Source organism: Phocoena sinus, chromosome X (assembly GCF_008692025.1).
Source record: "Phocoena sinus isolate mPhoSin1 chromosome X, mPhoSin1.pri, whole genome shotgun sequence".
NCBI lineage: Eukaryota > Metazoa > Chordata > Mammalia > Artiodactyla > Phocoenidae > Phocoena > Phocoena sinus.
Window position 1 is genome coordinate 60,259,449 of NC_045784.1, and position 24,775 is coordinate 60,284,223.

Genomic DNA, 24,775 nt, shown 5'->3' on the forward strand with positions numbered 1-24,775 from the left:
TTTTTCTCTTTCCCCAAATCCCTAGTCTATGTCTTTAGACATTCTCTCTTTCTGTATAATGGAAGCATACTATGCACTCTGTTCTAATCTACCCTGTATTTATGGAGATTGTTCCATATCAGTATATACACCTCTACTGTATTCTTTTTCATGTCCATATATTATATAGATATGCCACTGTATTTATTATACCATTCCCCTATTGATAAACATTTAGGTTGGTTCCAGACTTTTGCTATTACACACTAGCTCCAGTGAACATTCTTAGTTCTTAGTATATAACATGATGGGGATTCTGGATAACAGCTATAATCTTATTTAAGGTTTTGTATCTATTTTTTCTATATTTTTTTCTTGTCACACATTATCAGGAAAATCCTGATTCATACTAATACATAATTATGAGTTATAAACATTTTTTAACAGCCCACTTTACAATCTCTTCAATTATTAAACTGATCTAGGAGCTTCAATGAGGAAGTGATAGGACATTTAAATTCGATGTTGGATCACTAACGATATATTTCCTAATATGTTATATAATGATTATAAATGTCTAACAAGACACAAAGCTTACAAGAAGCACTGAAACCATCTTTTTTTTTTTTTGAGTGCCATTGGATAAGTGCTTCATATGCACCATCACATTTTCTTTTTTTTTCCAGCTTTATTGAGATATTCTTGACATATAACATATGTTATGTTTAGGGTGTACAATGTGATGATTTGACACATGTATATGTTGTGAAATGATTACCACAATAAGATTGGTTAACACCTCCATCCCCTCACATGATTATCATTTTTGTGTGTGTGTGGTGAGAACATTTAAGCTTTACTCCCTTAGAACAAAATAGTGGTTACCAGAGGGGAAGGGGTTGGGGAAAGATGAAATGGGTAAAGGGAATCAACTGTATAGTGATGGATGGAAACTAAAACTTTGGTGGTGAGCATACTGTAGGACATATAGAAGTAGAAATGTAATATGCACATGAAACATATAATGATATAAACCAATGTTATCTCAATAAACTTTTTTAATTAAAAAAGATTTAGTCTCTTAACAACCATCAAGTACATAATACAGTACTGTTGATTATAGTCACCATACTGTACTTGAGATACCCAGAAGTTATTCATCTAATAACTGGATGTTTGTACTCTTTGACCAGCATCTTCCCATTTCCCCCGCCCCTCAGCCTCTGGCAGCCACTATTCTACTCTCTTTCTATGAGTTCAGCTTTTTTTTAATTCCACACATATAAGGTGAGGACACACAGTATTTGTCTTTCTCCATCTGATTTATTTCACTCAGCATGATGCCCTCAGGGTCCATCTATGTTGCAAAGAGCAGGATTTTCTTCTTTTTGTGGCTGAATAATATTTCTCTCTGTGTGTGTACCACATTTTCTTTATTCATTCATCCATCAATGGACAATTAGATTGTGAAACCATCTTTAATAGTATATCATAGCATGTTGAGTTCCATATTCATTTGGTACCACACAACCGACTATGATGCTGTGATGAGCACATGAATTGAGTAACTGCCTCTGTCTGGTGTTTCAGTACAAGCTCATGTGCTACAGTGGTATAATTATCTGTACAGTTTTCCGTGAGTGTGCATGTGAACTGGGCAAAAGTCTCGTGCAAAGCCACAACTTTAAATTACACATTTGCAAAAACTTCGAACATATGTACAAATAATAGAGGTATTTTCAAAGACTGCAGAAAAATTAATTAACCTTGCTGCACAAGATAATGTGTAGATTCTAACACAGTATTGTGAAGCAGTTAGACTCCAATAAAGATCTGTTTTTTAAAAAAAAGATTTGCTTTATAGCACATTGGAATGAGCTATTTAAATGCAGTTTTTTAAAAAAACAATATAGGGCTTTTTTGTTTTTGCTGCGTCGGGTCTTAGTTGTGGAATGCGGGATCTTTCGTTGCGGCATGCGGGATCTTCATTGTGGCATGCAGGCTTCTCTCTAGTTGTGGCGTGCAGGTTTTTCTCTCTCTAGTTGTGGCGTGTGGGCTGCAGAGCACATGGGCTCTGTAGTTTGCAGCAGGCAGGCTCTCTGATTGAGGCACGGGGGCTCAGTAGTTGTGGCGTGCGGGCTTAGTTGCCCTGTGGCATGTGGGATCTTAGTTCCCCGACCAGGGATCGAACCCATGTCCCCTGCATTGGAAGGCGGATTCTTTACCACTGGACCACCAGGGAAGTCCCTTAAATGCAGTTTTAAAAATAGTTAAAATAACGTTAAATAGCGGTGATGGTTGCACAACAGTGTGAATGTACTTAATGCCACTGAACTATACACTTAAAAACTGTTAAAATGGTACATTTTATGTTATATATATTTTACCACAATAGAAATAATTTTTAAAACAAAATCCAAATTACAGTTGCAGAAACTCTGCAGTATTTTTGTGGTTCCCTAAAGTATCCCTAAGGTTCTGAGGAACACAATTTGAAAACCACTGTCCTACAGGATAAACACAAATACCTGAGCATGACATATCTTTCATGCTCTTTATGATCTGTCCCTAACTGTCCTCTGGCCTCATTATTTGTTACTCTCTATCTCATAGCTTGCATTATTTTCCTGTTGAACTCCCTGTAGTTCCTAAATGTATGATGCTCTCTCACAAATATGTGCCTTGACATATGTTACTTCTTTGCCTGGAATAACCTTACATTCTTCTTTCCCACTCTTCCCTCCTCCATCAGCATTGTCCTAGTCATTCTTCACAGTTCAGCTCAAATTTTCAATTCCCACTCCTATGAGAACCCATTTTTACTATACTTACCTTTTCCTTTAACATTATATTTGCAAATAGTTTTTGTTGGTGTGTTTATCTCTCTTTAGATTTTTAACTCCTCGAGAGTAGGGATTGTGACTTATTCATCTTTCTACCTCTAATGCCTAGCACAGTGCCTAGAATATTGAACATATTCACTAAATGATGATAAGGACTCAGATGTGTGGGGTGAGAAAAGAGGGAGAGTCCAGGATGTCACAGGTTTGTTGTTTGTTGGATGACTGTTTAGGTGGTGAGACAATGAAAAGGAACAGTGCTGGAAGTGAAATAGATTTGCACTGAAGGATGAATTCTGTTGTCCAAGTCTGTGTTATGCAATGCCACGTGGGCACAGCCCACTGGAGGTTATTCAGTAGGCAGACAAAATATAGCTTTGGACAATAGGAAAGAGGTCTGGTTTGGAGATGGGAATTTGAGGGAGTCATTAATATAGGTGTTTATTGGAACTCTAGGCAAGGATGACATAGCCCAGGAAGAGTATATATAGTAAGCAAAGAGCCTAAGACAGTCCCAAGAGAATACCAACTTCAATGGGTGGGTATTGGAAAAACTACCCCATTAAGTAGACTGGGAATGATTGAGAATGGGGAACACAGTAGTCACATGGCTCTGGAGGGGCGACGTGAGAGTTCAAGCTTTCTTTAAATATGTTTTCTACCAACCCCGTCTTTTCAGCCTCAAGTCTCTCCTCTTTCCAAGGTACCTGGTGCCTCTAAGTGAGCAAATTTGCTCATTTCCATAGAGCATAGAGGTTAAGATCATGGATTTGGGAGCCAGACTGCCTCCATCTGAATCCTGACTCTGCCCCTTATTAGCTATGTGACCTTAGGCAAGTTACCTAATCTCTTTGTGCCTCAGCTCTCATATCTGTCAACACAGATAATCATACTTGATGCACACTTTATAGGACTATTGTGAGGATTAAGTAAGGTAATAAGCATAAAGTTCCTAGAACAGTATCTGGCTCATAGTAAACACTATATAAACTTAGCTGTTATTATCACTGTCGTGGTCATTATTGTCCCTCTGCAGGCACTTTAGATTGAGGCTCCTCCATCTTGCTGAGTCAGTTATTGCTTCTCTACCTGTGCTCTAAAAACACATTGAAACCTCTTGTCTACGGATATTTCCTCTCCTGTGCTCTGTGATCTTATGGGTTATTACTTTTTAAATTCCTTTTAGTGGTATCTTAGGGGGGAAAGAAATGCTGGTGGTCAGTCTCCTGTGTTTGAACAGAATTTCCTCTAATGCTCTCTGTGTTCTTTTTGTATATAATTTTATTTGTTACATTGGTTCCTATGAAGCTGTATCAATTTTTTATTGGAATAATATGTGCCTAGATAATTACAATTTTATTTTTTGAAAGCCTTTCATACTTTTCCCCCTTTAGACTTTCTGTACCAGAAACTTAACTATTTTTTTTCCTGAATTTTAGAGATACGTTTTCTTACCATCTAGCATACTGATGTCTGACCATGCACCTCAGTCCCCTACAACCAGATTCTCATCATTTTACTTACATAATCAGTTCTTCCATGTGTGTCAACTTGAAGGCCAACTTCAAGATACTGCCATTTCCTTCTTCACTTGCAGTATCTTTCTGGTGAAGAAATTGTCATCAGAGTAGATAAGGAATTTAATGGGTGCTCTGCTTTCACTGTCAGGTAACTTAGCAAATATCCAGATAATCTAAGTTCCTCTATCCTATTAATAATAACTTACATGTAGGTAGCACTTTATAGATCACATTTGATTTTTATCATAGCCTCATGAGGTAAAGGTATGTATTACACCTGTTTTATGGATAAAGGAAAGTTTTAGTGGCTTGTCCAAGGTCACACACATTGATAAGTGGGAGAGGCAGAGTTTGAACTAAGATTCTATCTCCCAATCAAGTTCCTTTCCACTCTATCCCCTCTTAGTAGTTACTCCTGTAAGTCTTGTGATCTTGTGCAGTAATAGATCATTCCCCTTGTAGCTAGGCAGACCATATCTATACTATCATATTACTTCTGTTTTTCACCCTAATCTTCTTGGCTGTGCTACCTGCCTTAGGCTCATACATATTTTCTTCACATATAGAGCAGGGTTTCTCAGCTGTGGCACTATTGACATTTTGGGTCAAACAATATTGGGGGGCAGGGACTGTCCAGAGCATTGTAGGGTGTTTAGTGGTACCCTTGCCCTCTACCCACTAGATGCCAGTAGTACTCCCCCTGACCTCACAGGTTGTGACAACCAAAATGTCTCCAGATATTGCCAAATGTCCTGCAAGAAGCAAAATTGTCCCCAGTTGAGAGCTGCTGCATATAGAGCTGCTTCGTTTCTCTTCTGCCTCGTTTTTCTCTCCTGTTACCAATATACCCTTTTATTCTAGTTGTGAAACCAATTGTAACATGCCTCCATGATACTTGTGAAGTTCTAGCCCCTTTTTAAAGTTAAAATCTCTACTTTATTATTTATTTGTTGCCCTAGTGAACAAATACCCAAAGCTGTTAAGTAGTATTCTTGATCTTCTCCTCACTTGGTCTGTTCTCAATCTTTTAGAGAGAAGAGGAACTTCTGGTCTTATAATTTTATCTGGGCATTTTCTCCATAGCCATCCTTGATTAAAACTTTTAAGTCTCTGCAGTCATGTTCTTCCCAGTCTTTATAATATATAATCTCCAACCATGTCAAGAATTTTCTCTTAGCAACAGGAAATCAAATGCTGTTTTGTGATGATTTCTTTCCAAAGAGACATTCATTTTCCTTGCTCCTATCTATTCCAAAACTCCAACTCTCATTTGAAGAAAAAAAAATCAGCCTTTTTATCCTTAAGTCTGTGCTTCTTGCTTAGATCACAGTAGCCATAATTTCTTCTCAGGGTTCATCTGGACTTTTATTGTTGTTCCTGTGGAGCTATAGATGGACATTTTGCTCAGCAGGTTTGAAAAACCTCAGCAGTCTCTCCTTCACATCCTAGATGGGATATGGGCCACTAAGATGGCACAATGTTCTGTTTGGCTAAAAAGGGGAAAGAAGAGAAAGGAGTGAACTAATATGAGGATTAGTACAGGCATTGGTGAGGTTTGATCAATCTCAGCAGGATCTCCTTCACATCCTGGATGGGATAAGTAGCCCTGAAAAGTGGTACCCCTTCCAACTGGCAATAAAGGGAAAAGAAAGAGATAGTTGCTTGAGGGAATTGTTTTTGTTTTAGGTTGGGGAGATTTGAGCATGTGTATAGACTGAAAAGAAGGAATTCGTGAAGGAAAAATAAATTGAATATCTAAGAGGGAGGGGGAAGATCGAGGGATCCAGGGTCCCTGGGAAAATGGAGGGAATAGAAACACTGGCAGAGGCTGAAGGGAAAATAAAGGTAGTTATTTCCTCCTCTGAAACAAGGAGAAGGACAAAGGAATCAGTAACAGCAAAGAAAAGACTGTGAAGTGAGGAGAGGGAAGGTTAGGGAGCCCTTGTGAATAGTTGATCACCATAATGTATCTGTTGAAATCATCTACTAATAGAGTGAAGGTAGATTTCCAGTCTTGGAAATGATGAGTGTTTAGAATAGCTGCTGTGGTGAAGGAAGAATGAAGAAGAGAAGATTGTCTATTGACCAAGGGTTCAGCCAAGGTCAGATAGCGTGTTTTATAATGGATGGATCCAGTCCATTTCGTTATGTGACTTTCAGAAACTTACACACGCGCGCACACACACACACACACACACATGCTCACACACACAGTTGGTTTAACCTAGGCCTGGGAATTGACACGGTGGGAATGGCAGAAGGTCATGGGGCAGAAGGCCATGGGTCTAGTGAGCGCTTGGGAAAACATAACTGAAATGATTGACTGCAGGGAATAGGTAGTTTAAGGCCCAGGAAGGATGATCTACTGGGAGTATTAGAAAGTGTCATAGGGACTTCCCTGGCAGTCCAATGGTTAAGACTCCGCTCTTCCACTTCAGGGAGTACGGGTTCGATCCCTGGTCGGGAAATTCAGATCCCACATGCTACACGGTGCAGCTGAAAAAAGAAAAAAGAGAGAAGGCATCAGTATATTTGTAGCCACAATAAGGGTGAAGAACAGGATCCATGAAAGAAATGGAAGAATAGTTGTAGGATGCAGAGAGGAATTTTGGAGTTCAGGATCTTGTAGATAAAATTGTTTCAGGTTATAAGGGAGTCCAAAGTATGGCTGAATAAGTAAAGTAGTACAGCACTAACAATAATGATGCCATTTGTATATCATTTAACTTTGTTTTGTGTAAGGTATCTTATTAACTCCCCACCACGACCTAACGAGGTGGGTAGATTTGCCTCATTTTATAGAGGAACTTACCCAAAATCGCATAGCTAATCAGTGACAGAGCCAGGATTAGAACCTAGGTCTATCTGACACCATTGCCCATGCACTTAACCATTATACTACATAGACTTTCCATAGTAAACATAACCATGGGAGGGTCAGGGGCTTTCAAGGGACCTCAGAGATTATTACAATGTTTAAAAAGTAAACCTTGGAATTTAAGAAGTGGAAAAGAACCTTTACTCTATTTGAAGCAATAAGAGGAAAGGTATTTCATTGTGGTATAATAGACAGAGCATAGGATTTGACTGCAATCCTGAGATGGAATCTCAGGCCTACCACTTACCCGCTAGTGGTACCACTTGACCTTAGACAAGTCATTTAACCTTTGAGCTAGTTCTGTCATCAATAAATTGAAAATGATAGTTAAAATAATGATAATAAAAATAGCTTTTAATGTAATTTCACAGCATTAATTTAAGCATTAAGTGTGATAATTAAGTGTGATAATTAAAAGTGTGATAATATATATAACCACTTGTAAATAACTATACAAGTGGTTATTGTCGTGGTGATCGTTATCTGTCTCTCTGCTTTGTTTCCATGGGAAAGGGCAAGAAGTGCCAACAGACTCAATTGTGCATTCACCTTTGTCCTTTGAACTTTGCTTAACTGGAAGACCAACTGTTTGAAAGAGGAAGAGATGGAAAGAAAATAAAATATCAGAGTGGATATCACCAACTTCTACCAGCATCATGTTTATTCCCATTTCTACCTATACCACCTAGGAAAAATATGGCCTGTTTCCCGAAGAGCATAAGAATATCTGATAAGAACACTAAAGATTTTTAAATACTGTTGTTTTTCATTTCTATGAAGCTTTCTGTTTGAAAAAAAAAGAGGCACTCTCAGAAAAGTGAACAAGATTAAGAGGTTTCTTTAAGATTGCTGACTTAATATTTCTATAGGGTCTTTATTTCTTATCTCTTTCTCAGGATAGGCATATGTTAGATGTTACCTAGGTAACATGGGTATATGTTACCAAGCAATTTAAATTTTGTTTCCTGCTATTAGGTATTAATATTAACCGAGGCCTCCTATGCTTGGGAAATGTAATCAGTGCTCTTGGAGATGACAAAAAGGGTGGCTTTGTGCCCTACAGAGATTCCAAGTTGACTCGACTGCTTCAAGGTAAGCCCAAAGTGCCTCTAAAAATAAGAGAGTAACTCAGAATGATAGTGCTGAGAAAGGAAAGATAGAACAGGTAGAAAGCCAGATTTTTGGACTATTACATACAGAGCTGTCTAGTTGATAAACAGGAGAGAGACCTGTTGGCAAGCAGGCTTCTAAGGTAATGGAAAAATGTCTTCATATATGGCTTTGAGAGGCAAAATATCTGTATGTAGCGTGTCAACTGTACTTAGTACTTTGTACCTGAAAATGAACTTAGTTACTGCCTTTATTACTGCTGATAAGAAGAATTCCCTAAGGAGTTAAGATCTACCTAGAGGGGGCATCCAAAGAAATTTTAATCCTAATAGTGACTCCTAACTTGGCCCAGTAAGTTTTTTTTTGTTTTAACCTGATTAACTGCTGAAGTCACAGTCTCTCTTAAGAACGAGGACACATGCAATAGGATTCTAAACTATATCATTTTATACAACAAAAATCTTAATGTTTTTATATTGACACAATAGGAAACTTGTAGATACTTAAGAATTTTTTTCTTACAGCTCTGAGATTGAAGTCACCAACCAAAACGGACAGTTTTGCTTGCATCCTACTTGTTTGATTTCATTTCCTTCCCTTGTTCTTTTTCAGATTCTCTAGGAGGTAATAGCCACACTCTTATGATAGCCTGTGTGAGTCCTGCTGACTCCAATCTAGAGGAAACATTAAATACTCTTCGCTATGCTGACAGAGCAAGAAAAATCAAGAACAAACCTGTTGTTAATATTGATCCCCAGAGGGCTGAACTTAATCATCTGAAGCAACAGGTAGAAGGAACTTGACATTTGATGGGAAAAATTACAAGTGTGTGAGTGGAATGGTAGAGCTCCTATTTCTCAGCTTCTCCTCTACCAGAATTTTAGAGATGTTGGTTAAGCATTATGTTAGTTTGGGGAAATCTTAAAGTAACTCCTATTAACAGGTTTTTGGTCATATTTAAGATTAGGGAGTGGCACTGGAGATTTCACTGATAAAGAAGTGAGCAGTAAGAGATGAGGCAAGAGAGGTAGGCAGGAGTCAGATCCCAAAGGTCCTTATATAACTTGTTAAAGGATTTGGAATTCAACCTGAAAGCTGTAGGGGGCCACTGAAAGATTTAAGTAAGAGGGTAACATGTTGAAATGAGATTACTCTAGCAAGTATATAGAAAGTGGATTAGAGGTGGGCATGACTAGAAGTAAGAAAATAAATTAGGGTATTATAATAACTCAGGTGAGAACTATGGCCTGAACTAAAGACAGTAGCGATAGAGATGAAGAAAGGGGGACAAATTAGAAACAAAAAACAAGGAGGTAGAATGTATAGAGCTTACATATGTGGTGACACATGTGACGTGGAAGGGTAGGTAGGGAGAATCAAAGTTGATTCCCAGGTTTCTTGCTTGGACAACTGAATAAATGGTAGTAATAATCATTGAGTCAGGGAATATAGGAAGAAAAACAGGGTCAGGTAGGGAAATGGAAATGATGAAATTCAGTTTTGGGCATTTTGAATTTGAAGGGCTTGTGGGACATCTAAGTAGAGTTGTTCAAACATGGCTGGGTATGTGGGTTTAATGTAGAGAGGTCTGAACTGAAGATACAGATTTGAGAGTCATCAGCATTTAGATGGTATCTGAAGTTATGGAGTGGATGAGATCAAAGAGTGCCCGGCACGTTAAAGGCACTTCCTCAATATTTGCTGAATGAGCAAATGGACAAGAAGAGAGAAGAAGCCTAGCAGAACTCAGGGGTAACAGCAGCATTTAAGGAAGGGGGAAAGGAGTAGAAGACAAGAGAGATGAAGAAGGAGCAAACAGGCAGGAAGAAAATCAGTGGTTCATGGAAGACAAGAGAAGAAAGTTTCAAGGAGGGCTACTGAAAGTATAAATTTATAAAGTGTAAAGTAAGATAAGGGTTGAAAAGTGTCCATTGATTTTTTTTTTTAATCAACAAAGAGTGAGAAGAGGGTCAGGGGAATGATAGGAGCAGATTGCTATGGGATGGACAGTGAATGCTAGATAAGGAAGTGGAGGAAGTTGTTAGGCTCTTCTTTCAAGAAGGCAAGATGAAAGAAGACAATAGCTGGTAGTCAAGGGTCAAGGGATGTAAATCTGCTTGTTTTTAAAATATGGAAGAGACTTGAACATGTGAAAGAACCAGTTGGGAGAGACTAAAACTGAGAATAGGGATGAGTTGATAAGGGGTCATCTCTTAGTTGAGATCCTGAGCACAAATAAAGAGGGCTTTGCTTTAGACAGTAGAAGGGATACTTGCCCCCAAGACTAGAAGAAAAGAGGTTAGGATAGGAAGAATACAGTGACACTAATTTAGAGGAAGAAGAAGGGAAATTGAGCAATTTTCAGCCTGACGATCTTTATCTTCTCAGTGAAGTAGGAGGCAAGGTCATCTTCTGAGAGCAAGCAAGCAGATGATGATAGGGTAGAGGGACTGAGGTAACCACAGAAGGCTTAAAATCACGGAAATTGAAGAAGTAGCTGACTAGGAACATGAATTTGTGGTAGTATCAGTATGACTGTGCAGCAGCTCAGTATCTCTGGCAGAGGAGCTAAGAGGGCAGGTGGTTGGGTTGACCCCTTGGAGAGGGTCAGGTTTTCTTTGTGTAGCACTCTTCCCAATGGGAATCTAGTGTTTCCCAGCTGTCTAGTGTTCACTCCGTCTCTGGCCTTCCTCCTCAGTGATAATAATTACCATTCATTCAATCTGTTGTCTTCCTTCCCCTTATCCTCCTTTATTTCCTTCCCTCTTAGGGTTCACTATAGAAAATATAAATAATTTACCTGTTCACAGAATCATCTCAATTGTAAAATACCTTACTCAGTCCTGCTCCTCTGTTTTCTTTCATGTGTATTCCTATTGCCAAAAATGCTCTTTTTTAAAAAAAAAAAAAAAAAAAAAAAAAAAAAAAAAAAAAAAAAATGCTCTTTTTCCTGGTCATTTATTTGTTCATCCATTCCAACAATAAATATTTATTGAACACTGTTATGTGCCAGGTACTGTGCTGGGATACATTGTTAAGCAAAGCAGACACAGTTTCTGCGTTCATGGAATTTATTGCCTAGTGGGGGAGACAAACATTAAACACACAGTCATACCAACATATCATTATAAACTGGGATAGTGTGCTATAGGGCACTGTGATCTTCTGTTAAATATCTAATCTGAGAAGGCTTCCCTGAAGTAGTTATATTTGAGCTGAGATCTGAGGGACTGAGTAGGAATCATCTATGCAGAAAAGAAAGAAGGGAATTCCAGGAAGAAGAAATAGCATGTGTAGCAAAGTATGATGGGAAACAGCATTGACACTGCAGCCAGGCTGCCTGGGTTCAAATCCTGGCTCTATACCTCACTAGCTATTTACCCGGGGCAAATTCTCTGTGCCTCAGTTTCCCTATCTGTAAAATGGAAATAATAATAGTACCTGCTTCATAGGGTTTTTGTGAGGGTTAACTGAATTAATACATGTAAAGCATTTAGAACAGTGCCAGGCATATAGCATGTCTGCAAAGATCTTGAGTTAGGAATACAGTGCATTTGAAGAACTCAGAATGCCAGTGTGGCTAGAGTGGAGAGAGCAAGGAAAGGGTGTTCCAGTCTGAGACTAGAGAAGAAGCAGAGGCCTGATCAAGGCCTCATGTACTACGTTAAAAACGATTTTAAGCAAGGTGGCAACATTGATCATTTCCACTTTTAAAAAATGGTATGGCTGCTGTGTGGAAATGGATTATAGTGGAGCAAAAGTAGACTCATAGAGACCACTTAAGAAGTTACTGCAGTAGTCCAGAGAGAGAAATGGTGGCTTAGAAAGTGATAGAAAGAAGTGACCAGTGGATTAGATAAGGGGGTGAAGGTATGACACCCAGCTTTCTGGCATGTGAAACTGCATATTCACTGACCTAGAGTATACTGGAGAAGGACCAGGTTTGGGATAGCAGAAAACTAGGCAGAAATATTAAGTAGATATTTGAATATAAAGGTTCTAAATTCAGAAAAACTAAGGGGATCTAATAATAGTAATACTCAGCTCCCTGGGCTGATTTGAGGATTAAACAGGATATTATGTCTAAACCATCTTGCGTAGTGTCTGGCTCCAGGGGCTAGACTCAGGCCTCAAAGAAGCTCCCTTCCTTTCAGATTTCCTGTCTCACCTTGACATTCATATATGATTATGGTTCAAAAAAAAACCCTTTTATATTCATTATTTAATTTTATCATCATAATAAGCCAGTGAACACAGCAGATATCTTTATTCCCATTTTAAGACACTGGGGTCTAAGAAATGAATATAGGTGGTTCAGGGCAGGCTGATGGAGGAACCAGGTCTCCTGATATCCTGCCCTTGACTTTTCCCACTGTCTCTCCAAGATGGAGCAGTAGTGGCTTATCAAGGAACAGAGAAAGCTCTTCTCCCTGCAGTGGTATAGTAACTCTGATAAGCCTTACTTGCAGGTTGCAAGGGAGAGATAGCTGGATTGGAGGGAACAGCGCCCCCCTACCAGCAATTCCTTCACTGATGGCCAGCAAATCCCCCCTAAGCTTTCTGCCTGAAGGCTCCTTTTCATAAAATGGAGATAAAATACCAGTTTCTCCCTATCAAACATCCTTGTTCCCTGTAAATGCTTTAGAAATCTATGTGGACCAAGTGAAATCACATGTGTTGTCATGCTTTGGAAATAATGATGTGATAATAAATGTAAAATACTAGTGATATTGCATTAAAAAAAGGGTTCTAAATTCAGAAAGATCTGTGTTTGAGATAAATTTGGGAGTCACCAGTTTATAGATGGTAATTGAAACCATAGTCAGAGATGAGACTTTAAGGAGAGAATAGAAAGTGAGTGAGCTTTGAGGAACTTTATCATTTAAAGGACAATTGGATCAAAGATGAACTAAGAGACTTAGAAGATCAGCTTGAAGAATAGAAGGAAAAGCAAGAAAGAGTGGCATCTGGTAACCCAAATGCTACCAAACAGTCAAATAAAATGAAGACTGAAAAATGCCCATGGGACGTAGTGACATGCCGATCATTGGTGACATTATCAAGAGTTATTTCAGCGGAATGTTGTGGGCACAAATCAGGTTAGAATAGGTTAAAGAGCAAGTGAGAGAAGAGCAAAAGGAAATGGAGGCAGTGGGTGTAGACTATTCTGTTAAACTTTGTGAAGGAGAGAAATTGGGCAAAAGAGATAGGAAGTGGGATTGGGAAAGGTGCTTTTGTTTTGTTTTGTTTTAAGATGGGAGAGACTTGAACATGTTTTAATCTTAGTAGGAAGGATTCTGTAAAAGGGGAGAAGTCAAAGATATAGAAGAGAGAACAGATAACAAATAGAATAAGATTTTTTTAAATTTATTTACTCATTTATTTATTTATTTATTTGGCTGCACCGGGTCTTAGTTGAGACACGTGGAATATTTTAGTTGTGGCATTCAGGCTTTTAGTTGTGCCATGTGGGATCTAGTTCCCTGACCAGGAATTGAACCTGGGCCCCTTGCAATGGGAGCATGGAGTCTTAACCACTGGACCACCAGGGAAGTCCCCAGAATAGGATTTATCAGAAGGCAAGAAGACTTGGGATCCAAAGCTCAAGCAGAGCAGCTCCTCTTTTATCATAAGAGGGAATGGAGAGGTTGATTGCACATTCACTCTGGTTTAAGATCTGTCTCCACGAAGCCTCCTTTGGACTATTTTGGGATTTCATTAATTTGCTTCTTCTCAGAACCCTAAAGTACTTAACTATACTTGATGACTAGTATCTTCTGTCTTGTGTTATTTCTTACATTTTCAGGCCTTAGTCTTGTCTTCATCAACTAGATTGTAAACTGGATAATAAACCACAAGAGTTTATTCTTGTATCCACCCCCCACATTGCGTAGCCCAGTGCTAAGTTTGATTTTTTAAATTAATTAATTAATTATTTTTGGCTGTTTTGGGTCTTTGTTGCTGCGAGCAGGCTTTCTCTAGTTGTGGTGAGCAGGGGCTACTCTTCATTGTGGTACGCAGGCTTCTCATCGCGGTGGCTTCTCTTGTTGCAGAGCATGGGCTCTAGGCGCACGGGTTTCCGTAGTTGTGGCACACAGGCTCAGTAGTTCTGGCTTGCAGGCTCTCGAGCATAGGCTCAGTAGTTGTGGCACACGGGCTTAGCTGCTCCGTAGCATGTGGGGTCCTCCCGGACCAGGGCTCGAACCCGTGGCCCCTGCACTTGCCAGGCAGATTCTTAACCACTGCGCCCCCAGGGAAGTCCCTAAGTTTGATTTTTTTAAAAAAGTAGGTTCTCTGGAACGTCCCTGGTGGTCCAGTTGGTAAGACTCTGTGCTTCCAATGCAGGGGGCCCGAGTTCAATCCCTGGTCAGGGAACTAGATCCCACGTGCATGCCACAACTAAGAAGTCGGTGTGCCGCAACTAAACATGCCACAGCGAAGATCCCATGTGCCACAGCTAAGACCTGGTGCAGCCAAAATAAGTAAATATTTAAAAAAATAATAATAATAAATTAAAAAAATAGATTCTCAAATAAAACTCATGAAGATGCTTAGGTAAAAGAGACAACTCATCTTCTAAGTACTAGTTATTCATGTAATGCTGATTGTCCTTTTATCATTGAATCATCAACCATGTTGCTTTCTGTAATACCTAAGATATGCTTTAGATTTCATAGGTATCAAGTAAGATTACCCGACTACTAATCATGGTAATTTTGCTGATAAGGGATAAGTAACTTTTTTTTTTTTTTTTTTTTTTTTTTTTGCGGTACGCGGGCCTCTCACTGCTGTGGCCTCTCCCGTTGCGGAGCACAGGCTCTGGATGCGCAGGCTCAGCGGCCATGGCCCACGGGCCCAGCCGCTCCGCGGCATTTGGGATCCTCCCAACCGGGGCATGAACCCGTGTCCCCTGCATCGGCCGGCGGACTCCCAACCACTGCGCCACCAGGGAAGCCTGATAAGTAACTTTTGATTGGTAACTAGCTGACTATTTTTCTTTGCCTGTTCCAGGTACAACAGCTACAGGTCTTGTTGCTGCAAGCCCATGGAGGTACCCTGCCTGGATCTATAAAGTAAGAGTCATAGACTAATTTTAAATGTATATTCTAACAGAGCCTTTTTCTCCTTATGATTGTTTTCCCCTGATATTCTAAAGTTTCTGGTAGCACTTGGTGTCAAGGTAGGGAACTTAACAAACTTGCTGTCTATTTAGGACTAGCTAGTTAGCTTTGAGACAACCTGGTATAATAGAAAGAGCATAGGTTCTGGCCTCAGAAATTTATTAATTGGAATTCTACTATGAGGAAGAGCTGTCTCTCCCTCCCACCATTTATCTATTTCATTATGTATTTATAGCCATATAGACTCATGGGTATTTATTTTATTCTATGCATTAACATCCAATACTAGCATTATGTTTTATTGCTTGTTTTATTTGTTGTTTCTGCTTTGTCCACTAGGAGCTCCTTCAGGGTGGCTGTTGTATTCTTTAACATGCTATCAAGTTTTTAAGCATTTCTACCAGATATTCCACACCTGTCTTCTATTTTCCCTGCCCCAATTCTGGAATCAACCATATGTCCAAGGAGCCCTGGGTTTTTTTTTTTTATTGGAAAATGGTGTTTAGAAACCAGATCTGGGTGCTAGGTGTGCTCATTGTTACTGAGAAGTCATTACTTCTAGGCCCTCTCAGTGAGTAGAGCTAGGAAATATCTGTATGTATAGTAATCCACACATATATCTATATTTTTATGTCTATCTAACTGTGTATATATTAAAAACCATGATTTTAGACTGATACCTCTGATTCCAGTCCAACACTACAGGGTTTATTCTAATCCTCCCGCTCTCCTTATTTATAACTTCTTTCTCTAGCAGTGAAAAACCAGCTCTCCTTATCTGCATTCTATTTACTTACTTGTTCAGTTCTAGTATACATGTAAAATAATTTTGGAATTGCTAGCCCATACCCCTGTGAGAAACACTTTTAGGAACTAGATTACAGCATATATGTATAATTCTTTTGTCTTTAGGCTTAGAATATCCAGGCAAGATATTGTTTCCCAGACTTACTGTTTGTATTCCATTGTGGGTTCCCACTACATCTTGCTTGGTTAGTTTTAATTGTTTGTTTATATTTTGGGTATATGAAGTGTATGTGAAACATTATCATGGTCTAAGAGTCAGAGTTTTACAAAAAGATATACTCAGAGCAGAGAAATGCAAATCAAAACCAAAATGAGATATCACCATACACCTGTCAGGATGGCTACTATGAAAAACAAAAAATAACAAAAAGTAACAAATGTTGGAAAGGATATGAGGAGGATGTGGAGAAATTAAATTAGAACCTTTGTGCACTGTTGAAAGGATTGTAAAATGGTGTAACTGCTATGGAAAACAGTATGGAGGTTCCTCAGAAAATTAAAAATAGAACTACCATATGATCCAGCAATCACACTTCTGGGTATATATCCAAAAGAATCGAAAACAGGGTCTCAAAGAGATATTTGCATACCCATGTTCATAACAGCACTATTCATAATAGCTAAGAGGGATTTCCCTGGTGGTTCACTGGTTAAGAATCTGCCTTCCAATGCAGGAGACATGGGTTCGATCACTGGTTGGGGAACTAAGATCCCACATGCTGTGGGGCAACTAAGCCTGCACACTCTGGGGCCTGCGTGCCACAGCTAGAGAGCCCGTGCGCAGCAGCTGCTGAGCCCCTGCACTCTGGAGCCCACACACCTCAACCAGAGACAAGCCTGCACACAACAAAGAGCCCACGTGCTGCAACGAAAGATCCCGCATGCCACAACTAAGACCTGATGCAGCCAAATAAGTAAATAAAGATTTTTTTTAAAGTAGCTAACAACTTCCCTGGTGGCACAGTGGTTAAGAATCCGCCTGCCAATGCAGGGCACATGGGTTCATGCCCTGGTCCAGGAAGATCCCACATGCCGTGGAGCAACTAAGCCCGTGCGCCACAACTACTGTGCCTGTGCTCTAGAGCCTGCGAGCCACAACTACTAAGCCCGCATGCCGCAACTACTGAAGCCCATGCGCCTAGAGCCCATGCTCCACAACAAGAGAAGCCACCACAATGAGAAGGCTGTGCACCGCAATGAAGAGTAGCCCCTGCTTGCTGCAACTAAAGAAAGCCTGCATGCAGCAGTGAAGACCCAATGGAGCCAAAAATAAATAAATAATAAATTTATTTTAAAAAAAGAATATAGGAAGGGCTTAAACACCTTCCTATATTCTATAAAAACTAACTAACTAACTAAATAAAAAGTAGCTAAGAAGCAGAAGCAATACAGATGTCCATCAGTGTATGAATGGATAAATAAAATGTGGTATATACATACAACAGAATATTATTCAGCCTTAAAAAGGAAGGAAATCCTATCACATGTTACAACATGAATGAAACTTGAGGGCGTTATGTAAGTGAAATAAGCCAGTCACAAAAAGACAAATACTGTATGATTCCACTTATATAAGGAATTTAAAGGACTTGAATTCATAGAAATGGAAACTAGCATGGTGGTTACCAGGGGCTAGGGGAGGGGGAAAAAGGGAGTTGTTATTTAATGGGTATATAATTTGAGTTTTACAAGGTGAAAAAGTTCTGGAGATCTATTTCACAGCAATGTAAATATACTTAATGCTGCTCAACTGTACACTTAAAAATGGTTAGGACGGTAAGTTTTATGTTATATGTTTTTTACCACAATTTTTTTTATGTAAATTTATTTATTTATTTATTTTTCCCTGCATTGGATCTTCATGGCTGCACGTGGGCTTTCTCTAGTTGTGGCAAGCGGGGGCTACTCTTCCTTGCGTTGTGTGGGCTTCTCATTGCGGTGGCTTCTCTTGTTGTGGAGCACGGGCTCTAGGTGTGGGGGCTTCAGTAGTTGTGGCATGCGAGCTCAGTAGTTGTGGCTCACGGGCTCTAGAGCACAAGCTCAGGAGTCGTGGCGCACTGGCTTAGTTCCTCCACGGCATGTGGGAATATTCCCAGACCAGGGATCAAACCCATGTCCCTTGCATTGGCTGGCGTATTTTTAACCACTGTGCCAACAGGGAAGTCCCCACAATTTTTAAGGAAAAAAAACCTACAAGAGAACTAGAAGAAAATATAGGCAAAGTTCTGTGTGCACATAGGTGAAGGTAAAGAGCATTAGAAGCAGTGGCACAAAACTAAAATAATAGACTGGGGGGTGTGTGTGGAGAGTTGTTGTATAATGGGTATGGAATTTCAGTTTTACAAGGTGAAAAACTTTTGGAGATCCCTTGCACAACAATGTGAATATACTTAACATTGTTGAACTGTACACTTAAAATTTACTGGTTAAGATGGTAACTTTTATGTTATGCTTTTTACCACAATATTTTTTAAATTTTATTGTATTTATTTTTTTAAACAGCAGGTTCTTATTAGTCATCAATTTTATACACATCAGTGTATACATGTCAATCCCAATCACCCAATACAGCACACCACTATCCTCACCCCACCGCGGTTTTCCCCCGTTGGTGTCCATACGTCTGTTCTCCACATCTGTGTCTCTATTTCTGCCTTGCAAACGGGTTCATCTGTACCATTTTTCTAGATTCCACGTATATGCGTTAATATATGATATTTGTTTTTCTCTTTCTGACTTACTTCACTCTGTATGAGAGTCTCTAGGTCCATCCACGTCTCTGCAAGTTACCCAATGTCATTCCTTTTTATGGCTGAGTAATATTCCATTGTATATATGTGCCACATCTTCTTTATCCATTCATCTGTCGATGGGCATTTAGGTTGCTTCCATGACCTGGCTATTGTAAATAGTGCTGCAGTGAACATTGGGGTGCATGTGTCTTTTTGAATTATGGTTTTCTCTGGGTATATGCCCAGTAGTAAGATTGCTGGATCATATGGTAATTCTATTTTTAGTTTTTTAAGGAACCTCCATTACTGTTCTCCATAGTGGCTGTATCAATTTACATCCCCACCAACAGTGCAAGAGGGTTCCCGTTTCTCCACCCCCTTTCCAGCATTTGTTGTTTGTAGAGTTCCTGATGATGCCCATTCTAACTGGTGTGAGGTGATACCTCGTTGTAATTTTGATTTGCATTTCTCTGATGATAAGTGATGTTGAGCAGCTTTTCATGTGCCTTTTGGCCATCTGTATGTCTTATTTGGAGAAATGCCTACTTAGGTCTTCTGCCCATGTTTTGATTGGGTTGTTAGTTTTTTTTAATATTGAGCTTCATGAGCTGTTTATATATTTTGGAGATTAATCGTTTGTCCATTGATTCGTTCACAAATATTTTCTCCCATTCTGAGGGTTGTCTTTTCCTCTCATTTATAGTTTCCTTTGCTATGCAAAAGCTTTTAAGTTTCATTAGGCCCTGTTTGTTTGTTTTTGTTTTTATTTTCATTACTCTAGGAAATGGGTCAAAAAAGATCTTGCTGTGATTTATGTCAAAGAGTGTTCTTCCTGTGTTTTCGTCTAAGAGTTTTATAGTGTCAGGTCTTACATTTAGGTCTTTAATCCACTTTGAGTTTATTTTTGTGTATGGTGTTAGGGAGTGTTCTAATGTCATTCTTTTACATATAGCTGTTCAGTTTTCCCAGCACTACTTATTGAAGAGACTGTCTTTTCTCCATTGTATATCCTTGCCTCCTTTGTCATAGATTAGTTGACCATAGGTGCGTGGGTTTATCATGGGCTTTCTATCCTGTTCCACTGGTCTGTATTTCTGTTTTTGTGCCAGTACCATATTGTCTTGATTACTGTAAATTTGTAGTATAGTCTGAAGTCAGGGAGTCTGATTCCTCCAGCTCCAGTTTTTTTCCCTCAAGACTTCTTTGGCTATTCGGGGTCTTTTGTGTTTCCATATAAATTGTGAAATTTTTTGTTCTAGTTCTGTGAGAAATGCCAGTGGTAGTTTGATAGGGATTGCAATGAATCTGTAGATTGCTTTGGGTAGTATACTTATTTTCACAATATTGATTCTTCCAATCCAAGAACATGGTATATCTCTCCATCTGTTTGTGTTGTCTTTAATTTCTTTCATCAGTCTCTTATAGTTTTCTGAATACAGGTCTTTTACCTCCTTAGGTAGGTTGATTCCTAGGTATTTTATTCTTTTTGTTGCAATGGTTGGTGAATGGGATTGTTTCCTTAATTTCTCTTTCTGATCTTTCGTTGTTAGTATATAGGAATGCAAGGGATTTCTGTGCATTAATTTTATATCGTGCAACTTTACCAAATTCATTGATTAGTTTTAGTAGTTTTCTGGTGGCATCTTTAGGATACTCTATGTATAATATCTTGTCACCTGCAAACAGTGACAGTTTTACTTCTTCTTTTCCAATTTGTATTCCTTTTTTTTCTTTTTCTTCTCTGATTGCCATGGCTAGGACTTCTGAAACTATGTTGAATAATAGTGGCGAGAGTGGACATGCTTGTCTTTTTCCTGATCTTAGAGGAAATGCTTTCAGTTTTTCAGCATTGAGAATGTTTGCTGTGGGTTTGTCATATATGGCCTTTATTATGTTGAGGTAAATTCCCTCTAGGCCCACTCTCTGGAGAGTTTTTATGATAAATGGGTGTTGAATTTTGTCAAAGCTTTCTCTGCATCTGTTGAGATGATCAAATGGTTTTTATTCTTCAATTTGTTAATATGGTGTATCACATTGATTGATTTGGTATATTTAAGAATCCTTGCATCCTGGGATAAATCCCCCTTGGTCATGGTGTATGATCCTTTTAATTTGTTGTTGGATTCTGTCTGCTAGTATTTTGTTGAGGATTTTTGCATCTATCTTCATCAGTGATATTGGTCTGTAATTTTCTTTCTTTGTGACATCTTTGTCTGGCTTTGGTATCAGGCTGTTTGTAGCCTCATAGAATGAGTTTGGGAGTCTTCCTTCCTCTGCAGTTTTTTCGAAGAGTTCGGGAGGGATAGGTGTTAGCTCTTCTCTAAATGTTTGATAGAATTCACCTGTGAAGCCATCTGGTCCTAGACTTTTGTTTGTTGGAAGATTTTTAATCACAGTTTCAATTTCATTACTTGTGATTGGTCTGTTCATACTTTCTATTTCTTCCTGGTTCAGTCTCAGAAGGTTATACCTTTCTAAGAATTTGGCCATTTCTTCCAGGTTGTCCATTTTATTAGCATAGAGTTGCTTGTAGTAGTCTCTTATGATGCTTTGTATTTCTGTGGTGTCTGTTGTAACTTCTCCTTTTTCATTTCTAATTTTATTGATTTTGAGTCCTCTCCCTCTTTTTCTTGATGAGTCTGGCTAAAGGTTTATCAATTTTGTTTATCTTCTCAAAGAATCAGCTTTTAGTTTTATTGATCTTTGCTATTGTTTTCTTTGTTTCTATTTCATTTATTTCTGCTCTGATCTTTATGATTTCTTTCCTTCTACTAACTTTGGGTTTTGTTTTTTATTTCTCTAGTTCCTTTAGATGTAACGTTAGATTGATTATTTGAGATTTTTCTTGTTTCTTCAGGTAGGATTGTATTGCTATAAACTTCCCTCTTAAAACAGCTTTTGCTGCATCCCATAGGTTTTGGATTGTCGTGTTTTCATTGTCATTTGTCTCTAGGTATTTTTTGATTTCCTCTTTTATTTCTTCAGTGATCTCTTGGTTATGTAGTAATGTATTGTTTAGCCTCCGTGTGTTTGTGTTTTTTACATTTTTTCTCTGTAATTTATTTCTAATATGATTTCAGTTTTCTTAAATTTACCAAGGCTTGATTTGTGACCCAAGATGTGCTTTATCCTGGAAAATGTTCCATGTGCAATTGAGAAGAAAGTGCAGCCTGCTGTTTTGGGATGGAATGTCCTATAAATATCAATTAAATCTATCTGGTTTATTGTGTCATTTAAAGCTTGTGTTTCCTTATTAATTTTCATTTTGGTTGATCTGTCAATTGGTGAAAGTGGGGTGTTAAAGTCCCCTACTATTATTGTGTTACTGTCTATTTTCCCTTTTATGGCTGTTAGCATTTGCCTTATGTATTGAGGTGCTCCTATGTTGCGTGCATAAATATTTACACTTGTTATATCTTCTTGGATTGATCCCTTGAACATTATGTAGTGTCCTTGTTTGTCTCTTGTAATAGTCTTTATTTTAAAGTCTATTTTGTCTGATATGGGAATTGCTACTCCAGCTTTCTTTTGGTTTCCATTTTCATCGAATATCTTTTTCCATCCCCTCACTTTCAGTCTGTATGTGTCCCTAGGTCTGAAGGGGGTCTCTTGTAGACAGCATATATACGGATCTTTTTTTTGCATCCATTCCACCAGTCTATGTCTTTTGGTTGGAGCATTTAATCCATTTACATTTAAGGTAATTATCGATATGTATGTTTCTATTACCATCTTCTTAATTGTTTTGTGTTTGTTATTGTAGGTCTTTTCCTTCTCTTGTGGTTCATGCCTAGAGATGTTCCTTTAGGATTTGCTGTAAAGCTGGTTTGGTGGTGCTGAATTCTCTTAGTTTTTGTGTGTCTGTCAAGGTTTTAATTTCTCTGTCAAATCTGAATGAAATCCTTGCTGGGTAGGGTAATCTTGGTTGTAGGTTTTTCCCTTTCATCACTTTAAATATGTCCTGCCACTCCCTTCTGGCTTGCAGAGTTTCTGCTGAAGGATCAGCTGGTAACCTTATGGGGATTCCCTTGTATGTTATTTGTTTCTTTTCCCTTGCTGCTTTTCATGTTTTTTCTTTTTATTTAATATTTGATAGTTTGATTAATATGTGCCTTGGCATGTTTCTCACTGGATTTTTCCTCTGTGGGACTCTCTACGCTTCCTGGACTTGATTGACTATTTCCTTTCCCATATTCGGGAAGTTTTCAACTATAATCTCTTCAAATATTTTCTCAATCCCTTTCTTTTTCTCTTCTTCTTCTGGGACCCCTATAATTTGAATGTTGGTACGTTTAATGTTGTCCCAGTGGTCTCTAAGACTGTCCTCAATTCTTTTCATTCTTTTTTCTTTATTCTGCTCTGTGGTAGTTATTTCCACTATTTTATCTTCCAGGTCACTTATCTGTTCTTCTACCTCAGTTATTCTGCTATTGATTCCTTCTAGAAATTTTTTTAAAATATAAATTTATTTATTTTTGGCTGCCTTGGGTTTTCGTTGCTGCACACGGGCTTTCTGTAGTTGTGGCGAGCAGGGGTTACTCTTTGTTGCGGTGCACAGGCTTCTCATTGCAGTGTCTTCTCTTGTTGCGGAACACAGGCTCTAGGTGCACGGGCTTCAGTAGTTGTGGTGCGCAGGCTCAGTAGTTGTGGCTCATGGGCTCTAGAGCTCATGCTCAGCAGTTGTGGCGCACGGGCTTAATTGCTCCGCAGCATGTGGGATCTTCCCAGACCAGGGCTTGAACCTGTGTCCCCTGCCTTGGCAGGTGGATTCTTAACCACTGCACCATCAGGGAAGCCCCTAGAGAATTTTTAATTTCATTTTTTGTGTTGTTCATCATCGTTTGTTTGCTCTTTAGTTCTTCTACATCCTCGTTAAACGTTTCTTGTATTTTCTCCATTCTGTTTCCATGATTTTGGATCATCTTTACTATCCTTACTCTGAATTCTTTTTCAGGTAGACTGTCTTTTTCCTCTTCATTTGTTTGGTCTGGTGGGTTTTTACCTTGCTCCTTCATCTGCTGCTTGTTTCTCTGTCTTCTCATTTTGCTTAACTTACCGTGTTTGGGGTCTTTTTGCAGGCTTGTAGTTTCCGTTGTTTTTGGGGTCTGCCCCCAGTGCTTAAGGTTTGTTCAGTGGGTTGTGTAGGTTTCCTGGTGGAAGGAACTGGTGCCTGTGTTCTGGTGGATGAGGCTGGATCTTGTCTTTCTGATGGGCAGGACTGCATCTTGTGGTGCGTTTTGGAGTGTCTGTGAACTTAGTATGATTTTAGGCAACCTCTCTGCTAATGGGTGGGGTTGTGTTCCTGTCTTGCTAGTTGTTTGGCATGGGGTATCCAGCACTGGAGCTTGCTGGTTGTTGAGTGGAGCTGGGTCTTAGCATTGAGACAGAGATCTCTTGGAGAGCTCGTGCCAATTGATATTACGAGGTCTCTGGTGGTCCAGTGTCCTGAACTCAGCTCTCCCACCTCAGAGGCTCAGGCCTGACACCCAGCCGGAGCACCCAGACCCTGTCAGCCACACGGCTGGAGTGCCTTTAGAATTGGGGAAGCTGACCTGCAGTGGCTCTCCTTCTGCACTGCACATTAGAATCAGCTGCTCCTTCCTTGTTTTGCCCCAAAGGCAGTGTTCCACAGGGAAAAACAGTGGCCTTGAAAATAGTCACAGCTCTGAGATGACCTTTTTTTCCCCCTTTGTGCTTAGTTGGGATTCACTTGCTCACAGGGGCCATGTGCAGAGGCCTCTCACCTGGCTCTTCTGACTGGAGTTCCTAGTGCGGAATGGCTGCCACC

The 24,775-nt window shown here is 39.2% G+C and overlaps 1 protein-coding gene across 1 annotated transcript in view; it reads left to right on the forward strand.

The window, feature by feature from the left end:
- KIF4A (kinesin family member 4A) overlaps positions 1–24,775 on the forward strand; it is a 129,189-nt gene that overhangs the window by 43,689 nt on the left and 60,725 nt on the right. Inside the window, exons 8-10 of the mRNA XM_032619389.1 lie at positions 8,193–8,309; positions 8,940–9,115; positions 15,339–15,400. Of these exons, the coding sequence (XP_032475280.1) occupies positions 8,193–8,309; positions 8,940–9,115; positions 15,339–15,400 (355 nt within the window). The remainder of the gene's footprint in view (positions 1–8,192; positions 8,310–8,939; positions 9,116–15,338; positions 15,401–24,775) is intronic.